This window comes from Alligator mississippiensis, chromosome 9 (genome assembly GCF_030867095.1).
Source record: "Alligator mississippiensis isolate rAllMis1 chromosome 9, rAllMis1, whole genome shotgun sequence".
NCBI classification, from domain to species: domain Eukaryota; kingdom Metazoa; phylum Chordata; order Crocodylia; family Alligatoridae; genus Alligator; species Alligator mississippiensis.
In genome coordinates, this window is record NC_081832.1 from 36,527,771 (window position 1) to 36,549,601 (window position 21,831).

General features: G+C 48.8%; 1 protein-coding gene across 10 annotated transcripts in view; it reads right to left on the bottom strand.

The window, feature by feature from the left end:
• Positions 1 to 21,831, bottom strand: part of PHF20 (PHD finger protein 20) — a 217,609-nt gene that overhangs the window by 22,946 nt on the left and 172,832 nt on the right. For all 10 annotated transcript variants that reach the window (XM_059733315.1, XM_059733309.1, XM_059733312.1 and 7 more), the window contains one exon: positions 9,032 to 9,431. In XM_059733315.1, coding sequence (XP_059589298.1) covers positions 9,032 to 9,431 — 400 coding nt within the window. The remainder of the gene's footprint in view (positions 1 to 9,031; positions 9,432 to 21,831) is intronic.

Genomic DNA, 21,831 nt, shown 5'->3' on the forward strand with positions numbered 1-21,831 from the left:
AAATAGGTACTTTGCGTCAGTCTTTCATCAGCCCCATGGGACGCCCATGCCCGCTACAGGGCCGGGAAGTCCGGGAGAGGATGATCCCCTGCTCTCCATTAATGCTGACTTCGTGAAGGAACATCTTGAGAAGCTGGATACCTTCAAGTCAGCCGGCCCTGACAATCTTCACCCCAGGGTAATCAAGGAGCTGGCAAGCATCATAGCCCAGCCTCTTGGCCCAGCGCGGATCTTTGAAAACTCTTGGCGTTCTGCTGTAGTGCCCAAAGACTGGAAGAAGGCCAATGTGGTGCCTATCTTTAAGAAAGGGAGGAAAGTGGATCCGGCTAACTATAGGCCCATTAGCCTGACTTCTATCACGGGGAAGATCTTAGAAAAGTTTATTAAGGAGGCCATCCTTAATGGACTGGCCGACGCCAACATCTTAAGGGATAGCCAGCACGGGTTTGTTGCGGGTAGGTCTTGCTTGACCAATCTCATTTCCTTCTACGACCAGGTGACCGATCACCTGGACAAGGGAGATGAGATTGATGTCATATATATTGGCTTCAAAAAAGCCTTCGATCTGGTGTCCCATGATCGCCTCTTGGAGAAACTGGCCAATTGTCACCTTGGGTCCTCCACAATCCACTGGCTGGAAAATTGGCTCCGGGGTCGGACCCAGAGGGTAGTAATTGATGGAAGTCACTCATCGTGGTCTCCTGTGACCAGTGGGGTCCCCCAGGGCTCTGTCCGTGGACCCATACTGTTCAACATCTTCATTAACGATGTGGACACTGGAGTCAGAAGCAGACTGGCCAAGTTCGCAGATGACACCAAACTTTGGGGCAAAGCATCCACACCAGAAGACAGGCGGATGATCCAGGCTGACCTGGACAGGCTCAGCAAGTGGGCGGACGAGAATCTGATGGTGTTCAACGCTGATAAATGCAAGGTTCTCCACCTTGGGGAAAAAAACCTGCAGCATCCTTATAGGCTCGGCAGTGCTATGTTGGCTAGCACTATGGAAGAAAGAGACTTGGGGGTCATCATTGACCACAAGATGAACATGAGCCTGCAATGCGATGCTGCGGCTAGTAAAGCGACCAAAACGCTGGCTTGCATCCATAGATGCTTCTCAAGCAAATCCCAGGACATCATTCTCCTCCTGTACTCGGCCTTAGTGAGGCCGCAGCTGGAGTACTGCGTCCAGTTTTGGGCTCCACAATTCAAAAAGGATGTGGAGAAGCTTGAGAGAGTCCAGAGAAGAACCACGCGCATGATCAGAGGTCAGGGAAGCAAACCCTACGATGACAGGCTGAGAGCCCTGGGGCTCTTTAGCCTGGAAAAGCGCAGGCTCAGGGGTGATCTGATGGCCACCTACAAGTTTATCAGGGGTGACCACCAGTATCTGGGGGAACGTTTGTTCACCAGAGCGCCTCAAGGGATGACAAGGTCAAATGGTCACAAACTACTACAAGACCGTTTCAGGCTGGACATAAGGAAGAATTTCTTTACTGTCTGAGCCCCCAAGGTCTGGAACAGCCTGCCACCAGAGGTTGTTCAAGCGCCTTCATTGAACACCTTCAAGATGAAACTGGATGCTTATCTTGCTGGGATCCTATGACCCCAGCTGACTTCCTGCCCTTTGGGCGGGGGGCTGGACTCGATGATCTTCCGAGGTCCCTTCCAGCCCTAATGTCTATGAAATCTATGAAACTCATGTGGCAGAAGCTCATGCATTTGCTTGGCACTCATCACTGGGAGTCCCATGGCTATGTCTGCCTCTCTCCAAGCCAGAAGCTACCAGAAGGTACTGGGAGAAGTACTGGCCATGATGAACATTAGGAGCAGGCACAAAGCCACTAGCAGATGCTTGTGCCACACTGTGACTGCAGGAGCTGGGTGGAGGCAACAGTGCCTGCCAGCCGGCCTCTGAGGCAAGAGGAAAAAAAAAGGGAGAGCTGGGCAAGCCACGCTGGAAGCTGCTTTTTTGGTAACCACCAGCTGCTGAGCCAGCCTCCTGGACATGGGGGGGGGGGGGGGGGGGGGGCGGCGGGACGGGGGACACGGACACGACACAGGGACTGAGAGCTTGGGAAGGGAAAGGCAAATTGTTCCTCCAGGAACTGTTCCCCCCCCCCCAAAGCTTTTCTTTCCTTCAAATGCCTTTGCTGATGGTCAGGCACTCCCATCCTATCCATCCTGTATATGCTGCAACTGAACATCAGAAGGCAGGCAGGTCTTTTATTGAACAGCACAACAGAAAATCCCAAATACCAAAAAAAGTATCAACAGAACCAGAAGCCAAACCCACGCTTTTAAAACACACCAAGAAAGCACAGACCCAACAACCTTCCAAGAGCCCAGCATCCATTACTGCTGGCCCATGAAAGCAAGCACAGTACATATTTGGAATGGCCACAGCATACAAACAGCACATTTCTGGGTGGTGGTAATGCCTGCTGCAGTATGACAGATGCACAGAAAGCAAATATGGTTTTGGACTGCATCAATAGAAGCATTAAGTGCAAGACACAGGAAGTAACAGTGCCACTTTGCATCTTTACCTGGTACTGCATAGGTCTCATCTAGAGTATTTTATTCAGTTTTGGGGCTCCATATTTTAAAAAATGACATGGAAATGTCAGAAAGGGTCCCAAGACAGGTAACAAAAATAATAAAGGCCAGTCATACACGGAGAAGTTTAAGGAGCTAGGTGTGCTCAGCTTACAGAAAAGCGATTAAGAGGGAACATGGCAGCAGTCTTCAAATATTTGAAGGGCTGTCATTAAAAAAGGAAGAACATCTTTTCTCTCGTTTCAGAGCAGGACATGGACCAATGGTTTGAAGTTGTAGAAAAGTATATTTAGATTGAATATTAGGAAAAACTTCTTCACTGCTAGACAGTGGAGTGGTGAAATAGATTTCTTAAGAAAGTCATGGAATCTCCATTGTTGGTGTTTAAGAGGTTGGATAAACATTGGTAAGGGATAATCTAGCAGTAGCTATGCCTGGAATGCTGTATTAAGATTAAGTTAGGAGCATCCCTCTTCATTTTACACACATACACAGAGACTGCTAGGAGATAATAAGAAGAGCTCAGTTACTTAAAGCAGGTGGAGAATGAAGCAGCTTGACGATGATTGTTATGAAAGAAGATTAAAGGGCAGGCATAAGGTTAAGGGGGTGGGATACAGAAAGGGGTGTTCTGGCTAACCAGTGAGAGGGTGTGATGTGTGGAGTTATGCTTGCTTATCCCAGGCTGCAGAGCAGAATGGAGATTATTTAGTATTTCCCATGCTTCTGGGCTCTGTTGTTTGTCACATGGGGCAGAGAAAGAATTCCATCCCCCTTCTCCCCTTATTGCTACAGGTGTCAGGGAGGTTTGTATTTTTACCTTCCCCAGAAGCACTGGGTGTTGGTTGCAGCCAAGACTGGGGATTTTGACCGGGGCATGCCAGTGTTCCTGCTGGAATTAAAACCTGGAGGGTTCCTCACTAGAGGATCTTGCCTCTCCACTCAGAGTCAGAGAGATTGCCAGATTTGGGAGCAAGAAGGAATTTTATTCCATTGTCATAGCTATGAACCGAAAGAAGGGGTGGGGGAAGTATGGCCCTCTTCCTTGGACCTCTCAAGCAAATGTTAACAATCCCTGAAGCAGCATGACACTGAACACCACTGTCCCCTACTTTACCTGCGGCATGTTAGGATTCTATACTTTGCAGTTGCGCAATAGGGCTGGTTGCATAATGTTAGTAATAGGGAGCCAATACCAATAGCTGATTCTTAAAGAGATGTATCGGCCAATACCGATCCAATTTCCGATACAGCTATGTGCAGCCGGTAAGTCTGTTGTGGAGGGGAGCGGGGGAGGGAAGAGGTGTGGGGGTGCAGATCAAGGCCTCTGCAGTGAGGGAGGGAGTGGGGCTGGCACTGCCCAGCTGGGGCACAGCAGGAAGCTCCCACTGCTGCGCACACCCAAGGAGGGCATGGCGGGGGGACATGTGCCCCCAGATCTGTGCAGGGGGGGGAACACCGCTGTGAGCTGGGGCTGCGCCTGTGCCAGGCTCTTCCCAGTGCATGGGGGCTGTGCTTGGGGCTGCGGGGCCACACTGCAGGGACTCCTGACATGTGGGGGCTGCACTGGTGCTGGGAGGGGGCTATGGTAAAATCTGGGATGGCTGCAGCCCACCCCTCGCCCCCCGTAGCCTGCCTCCCACTGCCACCTGCCCGGAGCGCAGCCCCCACGTGTCATGAGTGCAGCCCCAAAGACTTGAGCGCAGCCCCCATGTGCTGGGAAGAGCCTGGTGCAGCCCCAGCAGCAGCCCCCCCACCCCAATCCAGGGGGCACACGCCCCCCTCCATGCCCTCCCAGAATGTGTGCAGCAGCAGCAGCAGGAGCCCCCCCCGCCCGTCCCCCAGATGAGCTGCGGCTGTCCTGCGCCCCACCCTGGTTGGGCAGCACCTGCCCCACTCCCTCAGCACAGGGGATGTTGATCTGTCCCCCCCCCCCAACCCTTCCCACCCGCTCCCCTTCCGCCACAACAGACTTACCAGATACATGCAGCTTTCCACACTGCTGGGCTGTGTTCCTCGCTGCCTCCGTAGTGCGTGCATGCACGGACATTTATCGGTGGAATTATCATCCACATCAGGCCGATTTCCAATACAATCAATTTTCTTTACATCAGTGCCGATCTGATATTGGACCGATGTATTGGTGCACCTCTAATTATATTGCAAGGTGACAAGAAATGCCAAGGTTGCTTTTGGTCTGCTAGATAAGTACAAACCCGAGGCAATTCATGGACTTCCAGTCAACCCTCACAGACTCCATTATTGCCTCTATTGTCCTCTCAGCAATTGCCACACAGCAGACCTAAGCCTATGCATGCTGCCTTGTAAGCCACATGACAGAGCACCATGACTACTTGATCCATTCCTGACCATGGCCATGCAGTGGTGGTGGTACAGTTGCTCTTCCTTGTCACTCCCTGTCCTCTTCAACCCAGGACTGGCTGGTCCCCACCAAAGAGCCCAGCATGTCCCTCTTCGTGCACACACACCTCTTCCTCTGCCTGGGCCCTGGTCTCTGCCTGAGTCCTTGAACTCTTATGTGGTGCTGAGATACTATCACCACCACTTGCAGGTGACTGGCCTGAAAGGACGGCGTAGAGAACAGGAGCCCATTGTTTTGCTTGCTGCTGTCTTGATAGCAATGGAATCAGCCAAAGTCACAACTTGCAAAGCCATTCAACCAGCAGATAGGCTCATTTAACCTGCTGTCTTTCAAAATGGTAAGTCTGTTTTCCCTTCCACTCCCTTAGCACTTGGGAAAACTGAGGTGAGGGGGGATCTCTCTAGGCAGGCACAGCCCTACATTGCATGGTTACAGCAAAGGCAATTAGGCCCAGAGTTCCACAGACCTTCTGAGACTTAACTAACTACTTGGGGTAGGGGGAGCATGGTGGTATTGGCAGCGTGTGTTGTGCTCTTAAAGATGGTTGTAAACATTAGTTGCTGGTATAATACCTAACAGGCCTTGCCTGTAACTACTGGATACCTTTGCCTTGGCCGATGCAACCCTAATCCAGTTGACCTCATTGTGGAGGCAAGAGCTGTTGGCTGCATGAGGCAACCCAGTGGTCTTTGCTGTAATCTAATCTGGGACCACCACTTCTTTTAATAACTCCTGACTCATAGAAAGGGAGGTCATGCTACGATGGCTTTGTAGAGTGTAGGGCCCTGCCCTAGAATTTCAGACAATGTCTGATGATGCACCTGACTGGCCACTACCCCTACTTGGAGCAGCCTGACTTGGATGCAATCAAGATAGCCACAGACCTGTCTCTAGCTTAATGGGAAGCCAATCACTGTCACAAGTATCCAAGATGGCAATTAACTGATTAAAATGCACTGCTCAAGAATGCCACACCACAGGTCCAGTTTCACCTTCTTCCTCCTCTCCCCCATCCCCACACTGACCCCCAGGACTCCAGACCCTGACACTAGTAATAGAGGAAGAGCCCACAACTCTTTGATGGGTGAAAGGTCCAAGGCAACCTTGAATGACCTCCAGGATGGGACACAGAAGAATGGAGGTGCATTTACCTGTTCCATCCCTCCTCTCAACCAACATCTTTATAGATGCTGGAACCTAGAGGCCCTGGTTATCAACTACTAGGTCTGGAGTCAGCAGCAGTTTTGAGGGGGACACTTGCACAACCAAAAGGGATTGCACTGATAATTCAAAAACCATTTCCATTCTTCTCTCTACTGCTTTGTAATAAAGTGCCTTTATCTTTGACTCATGACTTGTTTGTATGGCAGTGAAGGCTACTCAAGCAATTTTCTCAGGAGTGGTAGGGAGCCATGGGGTAGTTACAAGAAAAGTCCCAGATGGGGGGTTGGACAAACTACCATATTCTGTGTGCTTTATCTTGTGGGCCAGTTATTGCTGTACAATTGGAGGCTGACTACACAAGATGCAAGTGAGCCATTATCTTATATGGTCTTTGATCACTGATCATTGTCATGTTAGGAGGAATCCACATTACAATGACCAATCATTGCGGACACAATTCTATAAAGTAATGAAGGACATTAATCATCCAACTTAACTGAAGTGCTAACACCCTCAACACATAATACAACTTCATGGGGAAAGAGGATCCTAGGGCAATCACCTAAGAAGGCCATGGTGTTCCAATGCACCTCTACAATGTAATTGAATAGAGGAAGGGGCCTACTGCAACAATCCCCAAGTGATGACATGGAGTTCTGCAGGGAGTGTTCCACTTCCTCACACACCCCTTAACCTTCCTGGGCCTTTTCCTACCCTAACTGAACTTTGGGCTGCCACTTACTATTTGCTGGGTCTTGTTGCAGGTTGGGTCCTCTTGTATGCTCAGTTCCTGGGAGTGGGAGAAGGGCATCTTAGCCACCAATGGGGAGCTCGTGAGGCCCCGAGCTGTTTGCGAGCCTGTTGGCTCTGGAATCCTGACCAAGAGTAAGAGCTGTCTAAGATGCTACGGACAAGAGAAGGCTGGAGGACTCCTGCTGCTTCCTGCCTGAGCCCAGGTCCATTTCTGAGTCCATGCCACTGTCCAAGACAGCCTGGGAGTCCTCGACCTGGCTCATCTCCTGGGTTGTTGCCGAGGTCTTCCATGAAGGCTGCATGCTTCTGAGAAGTGCCTTTGGAGTTCTTGTCACTCTCCAGGGTCATACAGGCCTTGTCCATCATGTTCTAGCACATCACCATGTTATTCACCACAAGGACATGAGACAGTTCCTCACAGAAGGCACATGTCATCCTAGGTGTGTCTAAAACGCAAGTGGTGCTCCATGCCCTCACAAACCACTGCCTTAGAACTTCGCATTTGGAGTGGTATTGAACCCTATCATTCAGGTCCATGGGCTGCCATTTTCAGGGTGATCTGTTCAAAGATCACTTAGTGGAGTGCCCGCTGGGACCCCACCTCTTCCCAAGTGGTGCTCCCCCCTGGTCCAGCTGGTGCCATATTTGCACAAGACACTGGATAAGGAGAGAGGGCCCATAGTTGCAAGAGGACGAACAGATGAAGGCAAGTAATGGATGGGTAGACCAACTTTGGTGCAGTAAGCAAAGGATGGATCTGAGGATGTCCCTGATGGATGGATGTTCCCAGTGATGAATGTATATACAGTTGTGTGGGTGGGTGCAAGCTCTGATGCTGATCTCAAGCAGGTGATGAACAAAGAATGGCCTGCAACTCACTGTTCAGGGTGAGGCCACCTGTGCCTTCCTGTCACCTCCAGGCAGTAGATATCTGCCACCAGGCTCTCCCCAGCCCGACACTATATTCAAGAGAAGCCAGGATTGGGGCAGAGGCAGTGCCCTGCTGGATGGCTGGAAGACCAACTGGGCCATTTGCCTTAGAACACTGTTCTGTAATAACTGTTCAGACGCATTTTGCGATGTCCCAGGACAAACTGCCACTACTTTTTAAGCCCACACTGATTTCAGGGCTTTGACTTAGGACAATGGAAATGGCCTTCTGAATGACTACTTTGTCCTGGGAGAAACCACTTTCTCCTGGGACATATTTGATGTCTGTTCATAATCCATGAGATGACTGTTCCTGGTACAACGGTGTGAACCAACCCATCACTAGACCAATTACTTGGTGGATATAGCCCAACCCACATGTGACCATCAGGAACATGTATAAGTCAAACAGTGGAGAGATATGAACACTAATGACACTGCTCTGAATTTGAGGCTGGAAGTCTGAGGTTTCCAATTACTATTCTAAATATAATGCTACTAAAAGGGCGGAAAAGCCTAGCAGCAAATGAATCATGTAAACCAAACACTTAAACAGCAGCTTTCTAAACTTCCTAACATGTAAGGAATGAACTACATGTATGAAGTATTGTAGATATCTTTGAGCTCTACATGAAGCCAAAAGGCACCTATACACATACCGGATGCCTGCTCTGAGGCATTCTAATTAGAAGATGTCAGAGCAGACTCGATTAACTGAGTTAATTAGAATGCGCCAGCAGCCATGGCATCATGTGTATTCAGCATCCTCACATTTCAAAATGGCAGTGGGGGTGCTTTAACTAAAGCTCGTTGAACCAGCTTTAGTTAAAGCGTCCCTGCTGCCATTTTGAAGTGTGGGACGCTGAATACATGAGATACTGTGGGCATTTTAATTAGTGCAGCTCCCTAGAGCTGCGCTAATTAAAATGCCTCCCTCTCCCTTTCCCTCCAACCCCGGAGCACATGTAAAGAAACCCACAGTTTCTAAGAAGGAATTAAGTGGTGGTTAAGAATTCATTTCCCCAATGTCTCAGTTTACAGGCAGAACCTTCTGGTCACCAGTGCAGACTGGTGACAAGAAAATGCCAGGTCTGAAAGTACAAGGCAAACATGTAGCTAATGTGGGAATTAATATGGTTAATACTCCAAGTAGTAGTTATAGATTTTCCAAAAAGTACATATTTTTACCAGAGAAGCTAATAAATACCCTAGAGAAAGACAGATATTCCAATATCAATATACCTTGGTATAATTATGTCTGGACTCATTCTCCAGCTTGCATATTTCTCTGTTCAGATCCCATCCAAATCTCTCTGACAGGGCATCATCCCCATTCTCTCTAATTCGGTTTGTTCCATCATCCATAGCTGAACCCCTGGTTTCCACAACCAGTCTCTGCTCTATAGCTGGGTAGTAGGCCCGAGGTTTCTGGTAACAGTGTTCACTAGTGATATAAGACTCCTCCAAAGAAGGAACAGTTGAGGGTTTTTCAACTGTTCCACTGAAAGTTCTATAACTTGTAGTCTCTTCTTTGTAGCAGTCCTCTTCAATGTGAATGATGCGTTTAGTAGCAGTTTTTTCACCAACTGTAAATGGTTTCCAAGGATGACACCAAAGTTTTAAGTCAGGATGTTCTTTGTTTCTGTTCAAAGACAAAACAGTAAAAATGACCAAATTTAAAACCTTAAGCTTTTCTAAATGGTAGGGTAATAAAGGATGTCTATTTTGTAAATAAATGAAATAAGAACATGCTAATTGAGCACACTGGAACTAACAAGTTTCCCTAAAAGTAAGTTTCCTTATCTATTCTGGAACACAATTTGATTTTAGTGACCTCTGTGCATTGTTTTCCTCAAAGGTTCTGCTATTAGATTTACTGTTTTTACCGTGGTGTTCCATTATATAATATCACATTATTTGATTAAATATTGGGAGGTATAAGATAAGTCCAATTTGGCACATCAGAATTGCCACTTTTTAACCATCTTTTCTTTTTGCTGCAAACAGCTGTTAAACTGCAGGTTTTTTTTAAAAGGGGTCACAAATACAGCAAGGTTATTTTCAGTTGCAACCTAATCAAAATCAACACATATTATTAATGGAGACAGGAGTTTATTTTCATAGTTTTAAATGGGATGGCAAGTAAAAAAAATTCTAGCATATACATACAGTGCTTTTCGTGAATGCTTTTATTTGCAAATTGAACCAAACAGTTCTCTACTCAAACACAAACACATAGTTCATTAGACCTGCACTAATCTCCAAAACCTAGTATTTGGATTTTATTCAACTTGTAATTTCTAGCAAGTTTTCAATCAGAATTCTCTTGCGTTATGATGAGCAGGGATCCTGATTTTCCCTGATGAAAAAAAAAAAAAAAGGAAAAATTCTCTGATAAAACTTCCAAAATTTGTGATTAAAATTAAAGGCCCCCCACAGCCCCCTGACTCTGCTGGTGCTCCTCACTCCTCCTCAACAGCCCCACAGCCCTGCCAAAGGGGCCCCAAGCTGCCAGGGCTATGGGGCCAGGAATCCAAGTCCACAGCCCCCTGCCCCTGACAGAAGGCAGCGGCTGCTGCAGTGGAGAATGGAACTGCCTGCCCCCACCCCGCTGCCTGCTATAGGCTCAGGCAGGAGGTAGGGCCAGGAGCAAGGGCCACAACCCTAGTCTGCTGTCCACGCTGCCCCCACACACACAGGAGACACATTGCCAGGACAGCGCAGAGCTCATAGCAGCAAGCAGCTCTGCTGTGTGGCCATGCTCTGCCCTGCAATGCTGGGTCACACCTGCCAGGCTGCCGAGGCCCCAGGGAAAGGTAGCAGGGTGGAAGCACGAGCCCACTCTGTGCACAGATCTGGGGGGCACGTTCCCCCCATACTCCCCTGGGAGTTCATGCAGTGGCGGGCAACTGGCCCTACCCCCCAACCCCTAGACAAGTCCCCCACGGTCCCATCCCACCGGGGCCCTGCGACTGTGTACATTGCGGCCCTGGGCCCTTAGCCCCACACACTACCAGGCAGGGCAGCAGCCCCAGCCCCGCCCAACTCCCTCCCTCCCAACGGGGGCCTCAGTCCCCACCCTCACTTCCCTGCAGGAACTGCTCTTCAGGCTGTCTGGAGCCATGTACATGGTATCCCCTGCCCAACTGCCCTCCTCCTGGCTCCCTCCCAGCCCCTTGGCAGGGTGGAACTCTTCCAGCCTGCAGAGCTCACTGTGGGTTTCTCTGCTTACTCCAGTAAGGGGGAAAATCTATGTTCATAGATGGTAAGGCTGGAAGGGACCTTGGAAGATCATTGGGTCTAGCCCACTGCACCAAGCAGGAAAGATAACTGGGGGTCAGGTGACCCCAGCAATGTGACTGTTTAGTTTCCTCCTGGAGATTACCAGGGTAGGTGATTGCACCACCTCTGGAAGGAGCTTATTCCACAGTCTGGACACCCTGACTGTGAAGAAGTTTTTCCTAATGTTGAGCCTGAATCGAACTTCCAGGAGTCTGTGGCCATTACTTCACTTTTTCCACCCCTTCATGTGCCCTGGTGAACAGTTGCTCACCGAGCCTGTGATGTACTCCCCTAGTGTAGCGGTAAGTTGCTACCAGGTGCCCTCTCAGCCTTCTTTTCCTCAGGCTGAAGAGTCCCAGATCCCTCAGCCTTTCCTCATATGGCTTGCTTTTTTAAGACTCAGATCATATGGGTGGCTTTTCTTTGGAGTCTCTCAAGCTTTTCCACATCCTTGTTAAAGTGTGGTGCCCAGAACTCAACACAGTACTCCAGCTGCGGTCTCATGAGTGCCAAGTAGAGCAAAAGAATCATCTCCTTGGTTTTGCTGGAGATGCATCGATTGATGCATGCCAGAGTATTATTTGTCCTACTGGGTACAGTCCTGCACCACTGGCTCACATTTATACTGTGGTTTATTATTACCCCCAGGTCCCTTTCATTCGTGGTGCTAGTCAGTTTGCTTCCACCAAGCCTGTAGGTGTGCTGGGGGTTGCTTGTCCCGAAGTGGAGCACTTTACATTTCTTGACACTGAACTTCATCAGGTTCTGATCTGCCCAACTTGCTAGCCTGTCTACGTCTGCCTGTATCTGTAGCCTATCTTCAAACGTGACCACGCTTCCCCATAACTTGGTGTCATCCGCGAACTTGGCTAGCGAGCGCTTCATTCCCACATCCAAATCGTCACTAAAGATGTTGAAAAGTACTGGACCAAGTACCAACCCCTGCGGGACACTGCTGCTCACTTCTCACTAGGATGACACAGATCTGTTCGTTATGACTCTCTGGGTTCTACCCTGCAGCCAGTTTCTCACCCACCTGAATGTCTCAGAGTTAAGCCCACAATCTTTCAATTCTCTCACGAGGATATTGTGGGATACTAGATCAAAGGCATTTTGGAAGTCTAGGTATACAACATTAACCTGCTCTCTCGTGTCCAAGTGGAAAGTTACCTGGTCACAGAAGGAGGTGAGGTTGGTAAGGCAAGATCTGCTCGTGAAGAAGCCATGGTGGCTGTTATTCAGAATCTTACCTTCTGCAAGCTTATCACAGATAGACTGCTTGATGAACTTTTCTTGGATTTTCCCTAGGATGGAACTTAGGCTGATAGGCCTATAGTTACCCATGTTCTCCCTCCTGCCCTTCTTGTGGATGGGCACAACATTGGCCCTCTTTCAGTCCTCAGGAACTTCTCCAGAATGCCACTAGTTGTGGAAGAGTTTCACCAGGGGTTCTGCAATGACTTTGGACAGCTCCTTCAGCACTCTTGGATGAAAATCATTCGGTCCTGTTGACTTGCATGTGTCTAATTTTTTTAATTGGTCATACACCATTTCGCAATTGTAGGAAGGTGATTATTCCTACTATGCTCATCCTATACTCTACTTGGCATGGTTTTCCCCTTGTTCCGGTGAAAGACCGAGGCAAAGTAGTCATTCAGGAGTTCAGCTCTCTCCTGGGTGCCAGTAACCAGCTCTCCTGAGCTGTTGAGCAATAGCCCCACACTCCCATTTGTTTTCCTCCTGTTTCCCATGTACCTAAATGACTTCTTGTTGTCCTTGATTCCCATTGGTAATCTAAGTTTGGTCACCACTTAGCCCTTCTTATCTGTTTCCTGCAAATGCGGGCCATCATGGAACAGTTCTCCTTGGGTCTCGCCCCAATCTTCCATTGTTTATAAGCCTCTTTCTTCTTTCTTAAGAGGACTGTGATTTCCCCGTTTAGCAGAGGGCCTCCCAGCCCTTCTGTTACCTGTTCTCCGCATGGGAATGAACTTCCTTTGTGCTTCAAGGATCGTGTCCTTAAGGAACAACCACTCTTCGTGCACACCTTTCAACTTTGGTCCCTAGTCCCGCAGCACTTGCCCTACTAGTGACCTAAGCTTGCTGAAATTTGCATTTTTGAAGTCCAAGATTTCAATCCTGCTACCGGACTTGTCTGCCTTACGTTGGACAGTATTTTTCCGTGGGAAATGGAAAACCCTGATCCCTGACGATGAGCAAAGATCTGGGTTTTCTGTGGAAAAAACTATGGAGTTTTCCTTTTATCTGACAAAAATACAATTTAAATTTTTAATAGAGAAACGCATATTTTGCTTTTACCCAAAGCTCTCTGCAGGCTGGCACAGTTCCATCCTGCAAGGGGCTGGGGGGAGTGGGTGAAGGGTAGTCAGGCAGGGGGCACCACATGCATGTGTAAGCACAGAGCAGCCCCCACAGCTGGCAGCAGGAGGGGGTGTTTCTGGCCCCCATAGGGAGGAAAGGAGGGAGTTGGGCAGGGCAGAGCTGGGGCTGCTGCCAAGCTGGGCAGTGCAGTGAGTGGGGCTTGTAGCTGCAATGCGTGACCACAGGGCCCTGGTGAGGAAGGGGACAGGGCTGCAGATGACCTGTCCAGGGGACAAAGGGTACTGGCTCCCCACTGCTGTGTGCACTCCCCAGGGTGGGGAAGCACGTGCCCTCCAGATCCAAGCGCAGGCCTGGGACAGACAGCCTGCTGTCGGCTTGGGGTTCCTTGCTCTGCTGCCCTCCCTTGGGCTTCCGCAGCAGAGTAGGGCTGGGTGGGGAAACTTGTTGCCACCTCTCCGTGCCCTGTGTTGCCCTGAGAATGTGGCCCCCTACCTAGCTGGCAACAGCAAGGGGCACAACCGTGCACTGCCACCCTGCTGCTGCAGGGCAGGCAGGGTGCACAGTGCCAGGGCACCGCAGAGCTTGCAGCGGCAAGGAGCTTCCCCACCCAGTCCTGCTCTGCCCTGTCGGGTCCTGCAGGCCCCTGGGGGAGGGCAACAGGACAAGGAACCTGGACCTACAGTGGGCAGCCTGCTCCCACCCTGCACACAGAATCTGGGGGGGGGGGGGGGGGGCGTGCGGCGGCACATGCCCCCTTGTCCTCTGGGAGTGCGTGCAGCAGTGGGGAGCCAGCCTGCCTCTGGCCAAATCTTCAGAAGGCAGCCTGCCTGCACTCCCCCCACAAGCTCTGCTCTGACCGTGCCACTTGCAGGGTGTGACAGGAGGGACGTCAGGGTTGCCGTGCTCTCCCCTGCTGCCTCCTTTACCGTGACAAGCTGTTGTCTTGCACCCTCCGATTCTAGCCTGCCATGTCTTTGATTTTATATATATTTATAGGGAGGCTGCCTTCTGTCCTCTTGGCCATGGTTCTCCTGTCACGGTTGTACCGTGCACCCAAGCCTTATGGGCTATGCGTAGCTCCTACCACCCCAATACCACGCCCCAAGCCTCGCAGATGTAATGGACGTTATTCTGTCCCTCTCTCTCTCTCTCGGGGCCTTCTCAGTAACACCGCCCTCCTCTCGGGGCTCACCACACCTGCACTGGGGCTTCTCAGTAATGCTGCCCTTCTCGGGGCTCACCACGCCTGCACTGGGGCTTCTCAACTGCCCCTCTCTGAGGCTGGGGTCTATGCACTCCGAATGCTGCACCCCCACAGGCGCTGGGGTCCTCGCACTCTGCTACGAGTCCCCTATGAGGCCTCCTCTATCCCCTAATAGCCTCACCCAAACCACCGGTGTAAAAAATAGCAAACATAAACACAAGCCTCTTGGCTATAATGTAAACATAAGCCGTCCAGCTATAACAAAATTCAATCCTACCAGTGACCCTTTAACTCTCAGCAATGTTGGATGCTGCTCCTGTATCAGGCTTCTCCTCTCTCCCATATCAGAGAGCTCCTTCCCTCTTTGGCTGCTAGCAGGGAACTGCCTCCTAGCCCCCTGCCTGGGATTTATATAGGAGCCAGGCCCTACCCCTTCCTTCAGCTGGCTAGGCAGGTGTGGGTCATTACTTCCCACTAGTTGCCTCAGCAACCAGCACCTGAGGAGTCTTCCCTGCTCTCTCAGTAGCAGGCACCCCAGTGCCCTGCTACACAGGGTAAGGGGAGCCAGGCTCCCCACTTCGACTGCAGCAGCTTCCCATGGGTGGCAGCCAGGACTCAGGCACTGCTGAGGGGTCAGGGGGCTGCAGATCTGGGTCCCTGTAGCCCAGGCAGCTGGGGCCCCCCTCCAGCAGGGCTAGGTGGGGCAGGGGCTGTGGGTGGCGAGTGAGGGGCACCAGCACAGCCAGGGGGCTGTGGGGGGGGGGGGGGGGGGGGAGGGGGACTGAGGGGCACCAGCAAGGTCAGGGAACTGTGGCTTGGGAGTGAGGGGCCTGGACCTGTGTCCTGGTGAGCAAAGGGGGCAGGGGGAACTCTGATTTTCCATGATGAAAACCCCCCAAACAAATACCAAAATGTATAGGTACTTAGAATTTATTTTACTATAGTGATTGAGGCACTGGTAGGCTTCCCAACTGCTTTAAAATTGTAAATATATCAATAAAACATTGTGTTTAGTTGACACCTCTCTCTCTCCATATCTATCTATCTATCTATCTATCTATCTATCTATCTATCTATAAAAATTAAAAAAAAATGGTGTTTTATTTTAATCACGGATTTTGGGGGTTTTAATCAGTAAATTTGCAATTTTTTATTGGGGAAAACCAGGGTCCCCAATAAGTTGAGCAGTAAGCAGAAAGCAGTTGCTCTGGAATAATCAGCTCAGGTGTTGGATTGCCTTGAAGAGACTTTTCTCTGCGCTATTGACTTAGGGTGGCTACAGTGTTGGAGGGTTTTTTTCCCCCTTTCCCCCTGTGGTGCATGTCCCCCGTCCCCCTGTTTTTCTGGTGTGAAAGTTCTTGTGGTGTGTTTTTTTCCACTCTTCCCCCCTGCCCCACCCTTTTTTTTTCTCCTTACAGTGTAGGTGTTCTCCAGGGAGCAGAGGCAGCACAAATGGAGGATGGGTCAACTGTTGTAACCTGTGTGAGTTATGTCATGTTCTTGTTCCTACCAGAGGGTCAGAAGCACTTCATCTGCACCAAGTGTAAGCTGGTGTCCACCCTGGAAGAGACTATTTGAAGACTGGAAGCATGGGTATCTACGCTGCGCTGCATCTGGGGCAAGTACTTGGACAAGAGTTACAAGAGGCTGGTGCTGGAGATGCAAAAGGGCAATGAGAAGCAAGTGCCAGCATGCAACTACTGAAGGAGGGTCCCCAGAACTGAAGAGCAGCAGACTGAAGTCAGCAACCACTTTCAAGCATTATGCAGTGGAACTGCTTAAAAGGTAGAGGAGAGGACATCTGCAGGCATGAGGCAAAGGAAGCAGCAGCCTAGAGAGCAGGAAGTGCAAGGCCCCAAGGACAGGGGCTCTAGGACCACTACACCAAGAAGGAAGAGAAAAGTGGTGGTGGTTGGTGACTCCCTTCTGTGGTGGATAGAGGCACCAATTTGTCCAGATTTGGGGGTCTGAGAGGTGTACTGCGTGCCTGGAGCCTGAATTCAGGAAGTCACAGAGAGACTACCAAAGCTTATGTATCCTTTGGACCACTACCTCTTCCTGCTTGCCTATGTAGGCACCAATGATACTGCCAGGAATGACACTGAGCAGATCAGAGGTAACTATGAGGCTCCTGGAAGAAAGATTAAGGAGCTTGGAGTACAAGTGGTATTACCATTGATTCTTCCTGTGGAAAGCAAGTCCAGACAGAAACCATTGTATCCTGGAAGTGAACAGGTCTGAAACAGTGGTGTCAACATAAAGGTTTCATTTTTTTTGACAATGGGAGAAGGACTGCTATCAAGAGATGGGATCCATCTGATGAGTACGGGGAAGAACATCTTTGGGAATTGTGGCCACTGACAGACATGGAAAAAACCCCCCAGAAATGGTGCTTTACTTTCAGCTTGGTGTGCCCCCATGCTAAGTGCGGTGCATGACCAGAAGAGGAACTGCATCAGTTTGACCTGGCTTGCCCAAGCATATGTATAGATTGCATGCTTCAGCTTTTATCTAATTACTGACTGAATTAACTATTAGATAAAAGTGCCAAAACCCCCCAACTAAAGTGCACGATCTATACAAATGCTGGGGAGCCAGGTCAAAATGACATGAGTCCTCTTCTGGTAAAGCACCATTGTGGTATTTTTTGTCCATGTCTGTCAGTGGCCTACTGGGCTAACCTAGTAAGGAAGGCTTTAAACTAGGTTTCACAGGGGATGGTGATCAAAACCCTGAAGCAATAGAGCACACAGTTTAAAGGGCAAAGGACTCAAAGAAGCAATTCAACTCTGGGAAAGGGCCAGAGAGCTACAAGCCTGCAACAAGCAGCACAAAAGGGAAGTAGGTAGGTCAAAATGCAAAATAGCTCTGATGCATGTATACAAATGCAAGAAATATGGCGAATAAACAAGATGGACTGTAAGCTACAGCCTGTGAAAAGAAATAAGATGTGATTGGCATCACAGAGACCTGGTGGGACAGCTCTTATGACTGAAATGGCAACATGGAAGGTTTACAGACTATTTTGAAAGGACAGGGTTGGGAGAAAAGGTGATGGGGTTGCCTTGAATGTCAAAAACACATACACTTGTTCCCTGGTTCAGGAGGAACAAGACAGGAAAGTAGAATGCATCTGCTTGAAAAGGAAAGGTGAAAGAGGCAGTACAGATATAATGGTGGGGATTTATTATAGGCTACCAAACCAGGAAGACGAGGTGGATGAGGCACTCTTCAAACAGGTGACAAATCTATCCAAAACCTATAGGATGGTACTGATGGGAGACTTCAATTTTCCAAACATCTGCTGGAAGAACAATGCAGCCAAACCTATAACGTCCAGCCAGTTCCTAATACGTGGAGGACACATTTCTGTTCTAGAAAGTGGAGGATACAACCAGGGGATCACCTGTCTTGGATCTTGTTCTGACCAAAAGGGAAGAACCAGTGCAGGATGTGAAGGTGAAGGATAATTTGGGAGGAAGCGATCATGATGATACAATTCCAGATCCTGAGATAAGGAAAGCAAGAGGTCAGCAAAATTATGACGAGCACAGGCTTTGGCTCCCTCTTAGGACCTGGCCCCGTCTCAGGCCAGCAGGGACCTTGAGACTCTTTGTTCTTTGGGCATCCCTTGCGGTGGGCCCCTGGCCTTTCGACCCCTCTCTGGGTCCTGGTCCCAGCATGGGCCAGTCGAGATCCCTTGGGACAAGCCTGAGCTGCGTGCCTGCTTTTTCCCCCTCACAACTTTGCTGGATCCCACAAGCCTCAGGCCTCTCATTGGCCTGGGCTTTCCCAAGCTAGGACTGTGCAGGGGCTGGAGGTTATTAGGCACCCCCAACCCGCCTTTCACCAGGGTGGTAACTGGCCTGGCATTTCTGGGGGACTGTTCCGCCACAAACAGCCCCACCAGCCCACCCATCCCCGGCAGGGTGCAGTTTTAGGTCATGACCAAGACCTGGAGCCTCCTTCATCCCCATAGCCCCAGCCCATAAACCTCCAAGATGTTCCTGAGCCTCAGCTCAGCAAACTGCTGCTTCACCCTATACATATATTGTGGATCTCAAAATGGCCACCATACTCAAACACCTGGCTGCTGCCTGCTCCAGCCCTTAAAGTGGCAGGAACCAACAGTGCCCTGCCACAAATGGTCAGAGAGCTTTTGTTGGGTCTGAATGAATTCGAGTCAGTAGGTCCAGATGAACTTCGTCCCAGGGTACTAAAGAAAATGGCAGAAGAGATCTCGGAACCCTCAGCAACGACCTTCATTATGTCGTAGGGGACAGGCCACATACCAGAGGACCAGAAAAGGGCCAACCTAGTGTCCCTTTTTAAAAAAAGGCAAGGAGGACTCCGCAAACTACAGATTGGCTCACCTCACCTCAATACCTGGGAAGCTACTGGAGCAGATCCTAAGAAAAGACATTTGCAAGCATTTGGAGGAGGAAAAGCTAATCACAAGCAGCCAGCATCATTTACTTAGAACAAATTTAATCAAACAAACTTGATCTTCTTTGACAAAGTAACTACTTGGGTGGATGAAGGGAATGTTGCGGATATAGTGTTTCTGGACTTTATCAAGGCTTTTGACAAGATCCAGCACAAGCTTCTCCTAAACAAATTGGAGAAATGTGGGCTGGATAACACTATTACAAGGTGGACAGATAACTGGTTCAATAACCCCAAGCAAAGGGTAACTACTAATGGATCCATGTCAGAATGGCAGGAGGTTTCAAGTGAAGTTGAACAGGGGTATGTCCTGTGCCTGGTGTTGTTCACCATGTTCTTTGATGATTTAGATGTTGGCATAAAAAACTTTTTGAGCAAGTTTGAGCATGACATGAAACTGGGAAGGACTGCAAATGCTGAAAGATATGAGCACAATTCAGATTTCGACAGATTAGAAAAATTAGGCTACAGCTAACAGCATGAAGTTCAATGCAGACAAATGCAAAGTACTATGTCCTCAGAAGGAATAATCAAAAACACAAATATAAAATGTGTCACACCTGGCTGGGTGACAGCACTATGGAAAAAGACTTTGGAGTCCTGGTAAACCACAGACTGAATATGAATATGCAATGTGATGCAGCCGCTCAAAAGGTGAATGCAGTTTTGGGATACACCAGCAGAAACACTAGATGCAAGACATGGGAGGTGAGAGTGCCTCTGCTTGACACTGGTTAGGTTTCATCTGGAGTACTATGTGCAGTTCTGGGCTCTGCATTTTAAAAAGGATATGGCGAAGTTAGAGAGGGTTCCAGAGGCAGGCAACAAAGATGATCAAGAACTTGGAAGGCAAGTCATAGGAGAAGAAACTGAAATACTTGAAGAGCTGCCATAAAAAAAAGACGAAAAGCAACTTTTTTCTCTTGCTGCACAGTGTCTTGAAGTTGCAGCAAAATAAGTTTAGATTAGGTATCTGGGAAAAAAATTCATTGTTAAAACAGTGAGGCAGTGGAACAGATTGCCTAAGGAAGTTGTGGACACTGCATCACTGGAAACGTTCAAGAAGAGGTTGGACAGCTACTGTTTGGGGATGATCTAGGCGTAGCTATGCCTCAATTTTACCAAATGCATTTCTCATGCTTCTGAGCTTTGCTGGTTGCCCCCATGACCCACTCCCGCCTTTCTACTACAGGTGTCAGTATGTTTTTAAACCTTCCCCAGAGACACTGGGTGTTGGCTACAGCCAAGGTTGGGGACTTTGACTAGGGTGTGCCAATGTCCTGCTCAGACCAAAGCCAAATGTTCCTGGCTAGAGAGTCTTGCCCCTCGACATAGGGTCAGACTGACTGACATATTTGGGGTGAGGAAGGAATTTTACCCCATGGTCAGATTAGTATGGACTCTGAGGGTTGGGGGGGGGAGCGGGGAGGGGGAAAGGGAGGGTGTTTGCCTTTCTTTGTACAGGTTTCCCTCACTTTACATGGGTTCTATATGTGTGAATTTGCTCTTATATGATGACCCTTTTTATACCAAAAAATTGTTATATGCTAGGGGTGTAGGGTGTATATGCTAGCAGTTATATATGCTAGGTGTTATAGGGGTTATATTTGCTAGGTATATATGCTAGGGGTGACCACTACATTGGCTGCTTCAGGGAAAGAATGAACAATGGAATAATCAATAACCCGCACCACCATAACAACCTCTCTCTACCAGAGAAAAAGGCCGTAGAATCTCTAAGATCTAACCACCAAATAGTAATAAAACCAGCAGATAAAGGAGAAGCCATAGTCATCCTAAACCGTTTAGACTACATAAAGGAAACTAACAGACAGCTCTCTGACACCACCTACTATAAACAACTACAAGAAGATCCTACTCCCCTTTTCACCATGAAACTAAAAAATACCATCAAATCATTTCCATCAGAACTACAAAAAAAACTACAGACCTTGATTCCCCCCCCACTACCCAACCCAGGGACTTTTTACACGCTCCCTAAAATTCACAAACAAGGGAACCCTGGCAGACCTATCATTTCCAACTATGGGATCCTAACTAAGGAAATATCAGGTTTTGTTGAATCAATCCTAAAACCACTTGTCAGCCAAACAGCAAGTTTTGTCCAAAACACAACAGACTTTCTACGGAAACTTAAAAACATAGACAACCTTCCCAGCAACACCCTCCTAGCCACCATGGATGTTACCAGCTTATATAACAATATCCAACACGAGGATGGCATCCAAGCCTGCCTTACATATCTACAAGAGCAAGACTACAACTCTGAGAACAGACCCAAAGATATTACGGACCTTATACACTTCATCCTCTCACACAACAATTTCACTTTTAATAACCAACACTTCCCTCCAGACCATAGGCACAGCTATGGGCACCAAAATGGCCTCACAGTATGCCAACCTTTTTATGAACCACCTGGAAGAAGAATTTCTCAAGGACTGCACCATCCAACCCTTGCTATACTTAAGATACATCAATGACATCTTCTTCATTTGGACTGAAAACCTGCAATCTCTGATTGAGTTCCATCAGAAATTCAACAATCACCATTCCTCCATCTGACTTTCTCTAGAATACTCCAGCACCAACATCCCCTTTTTAGACACAATGATCAGTATCCAGAATGATAAAATACAGACCACATTATACAAGAAACCCACAGACCAACATACATATCTGCACAGAACCAACAGAACCAGCAATCACCCTAAACACACCAAAAAAGCTGTGATATACAGCCAAG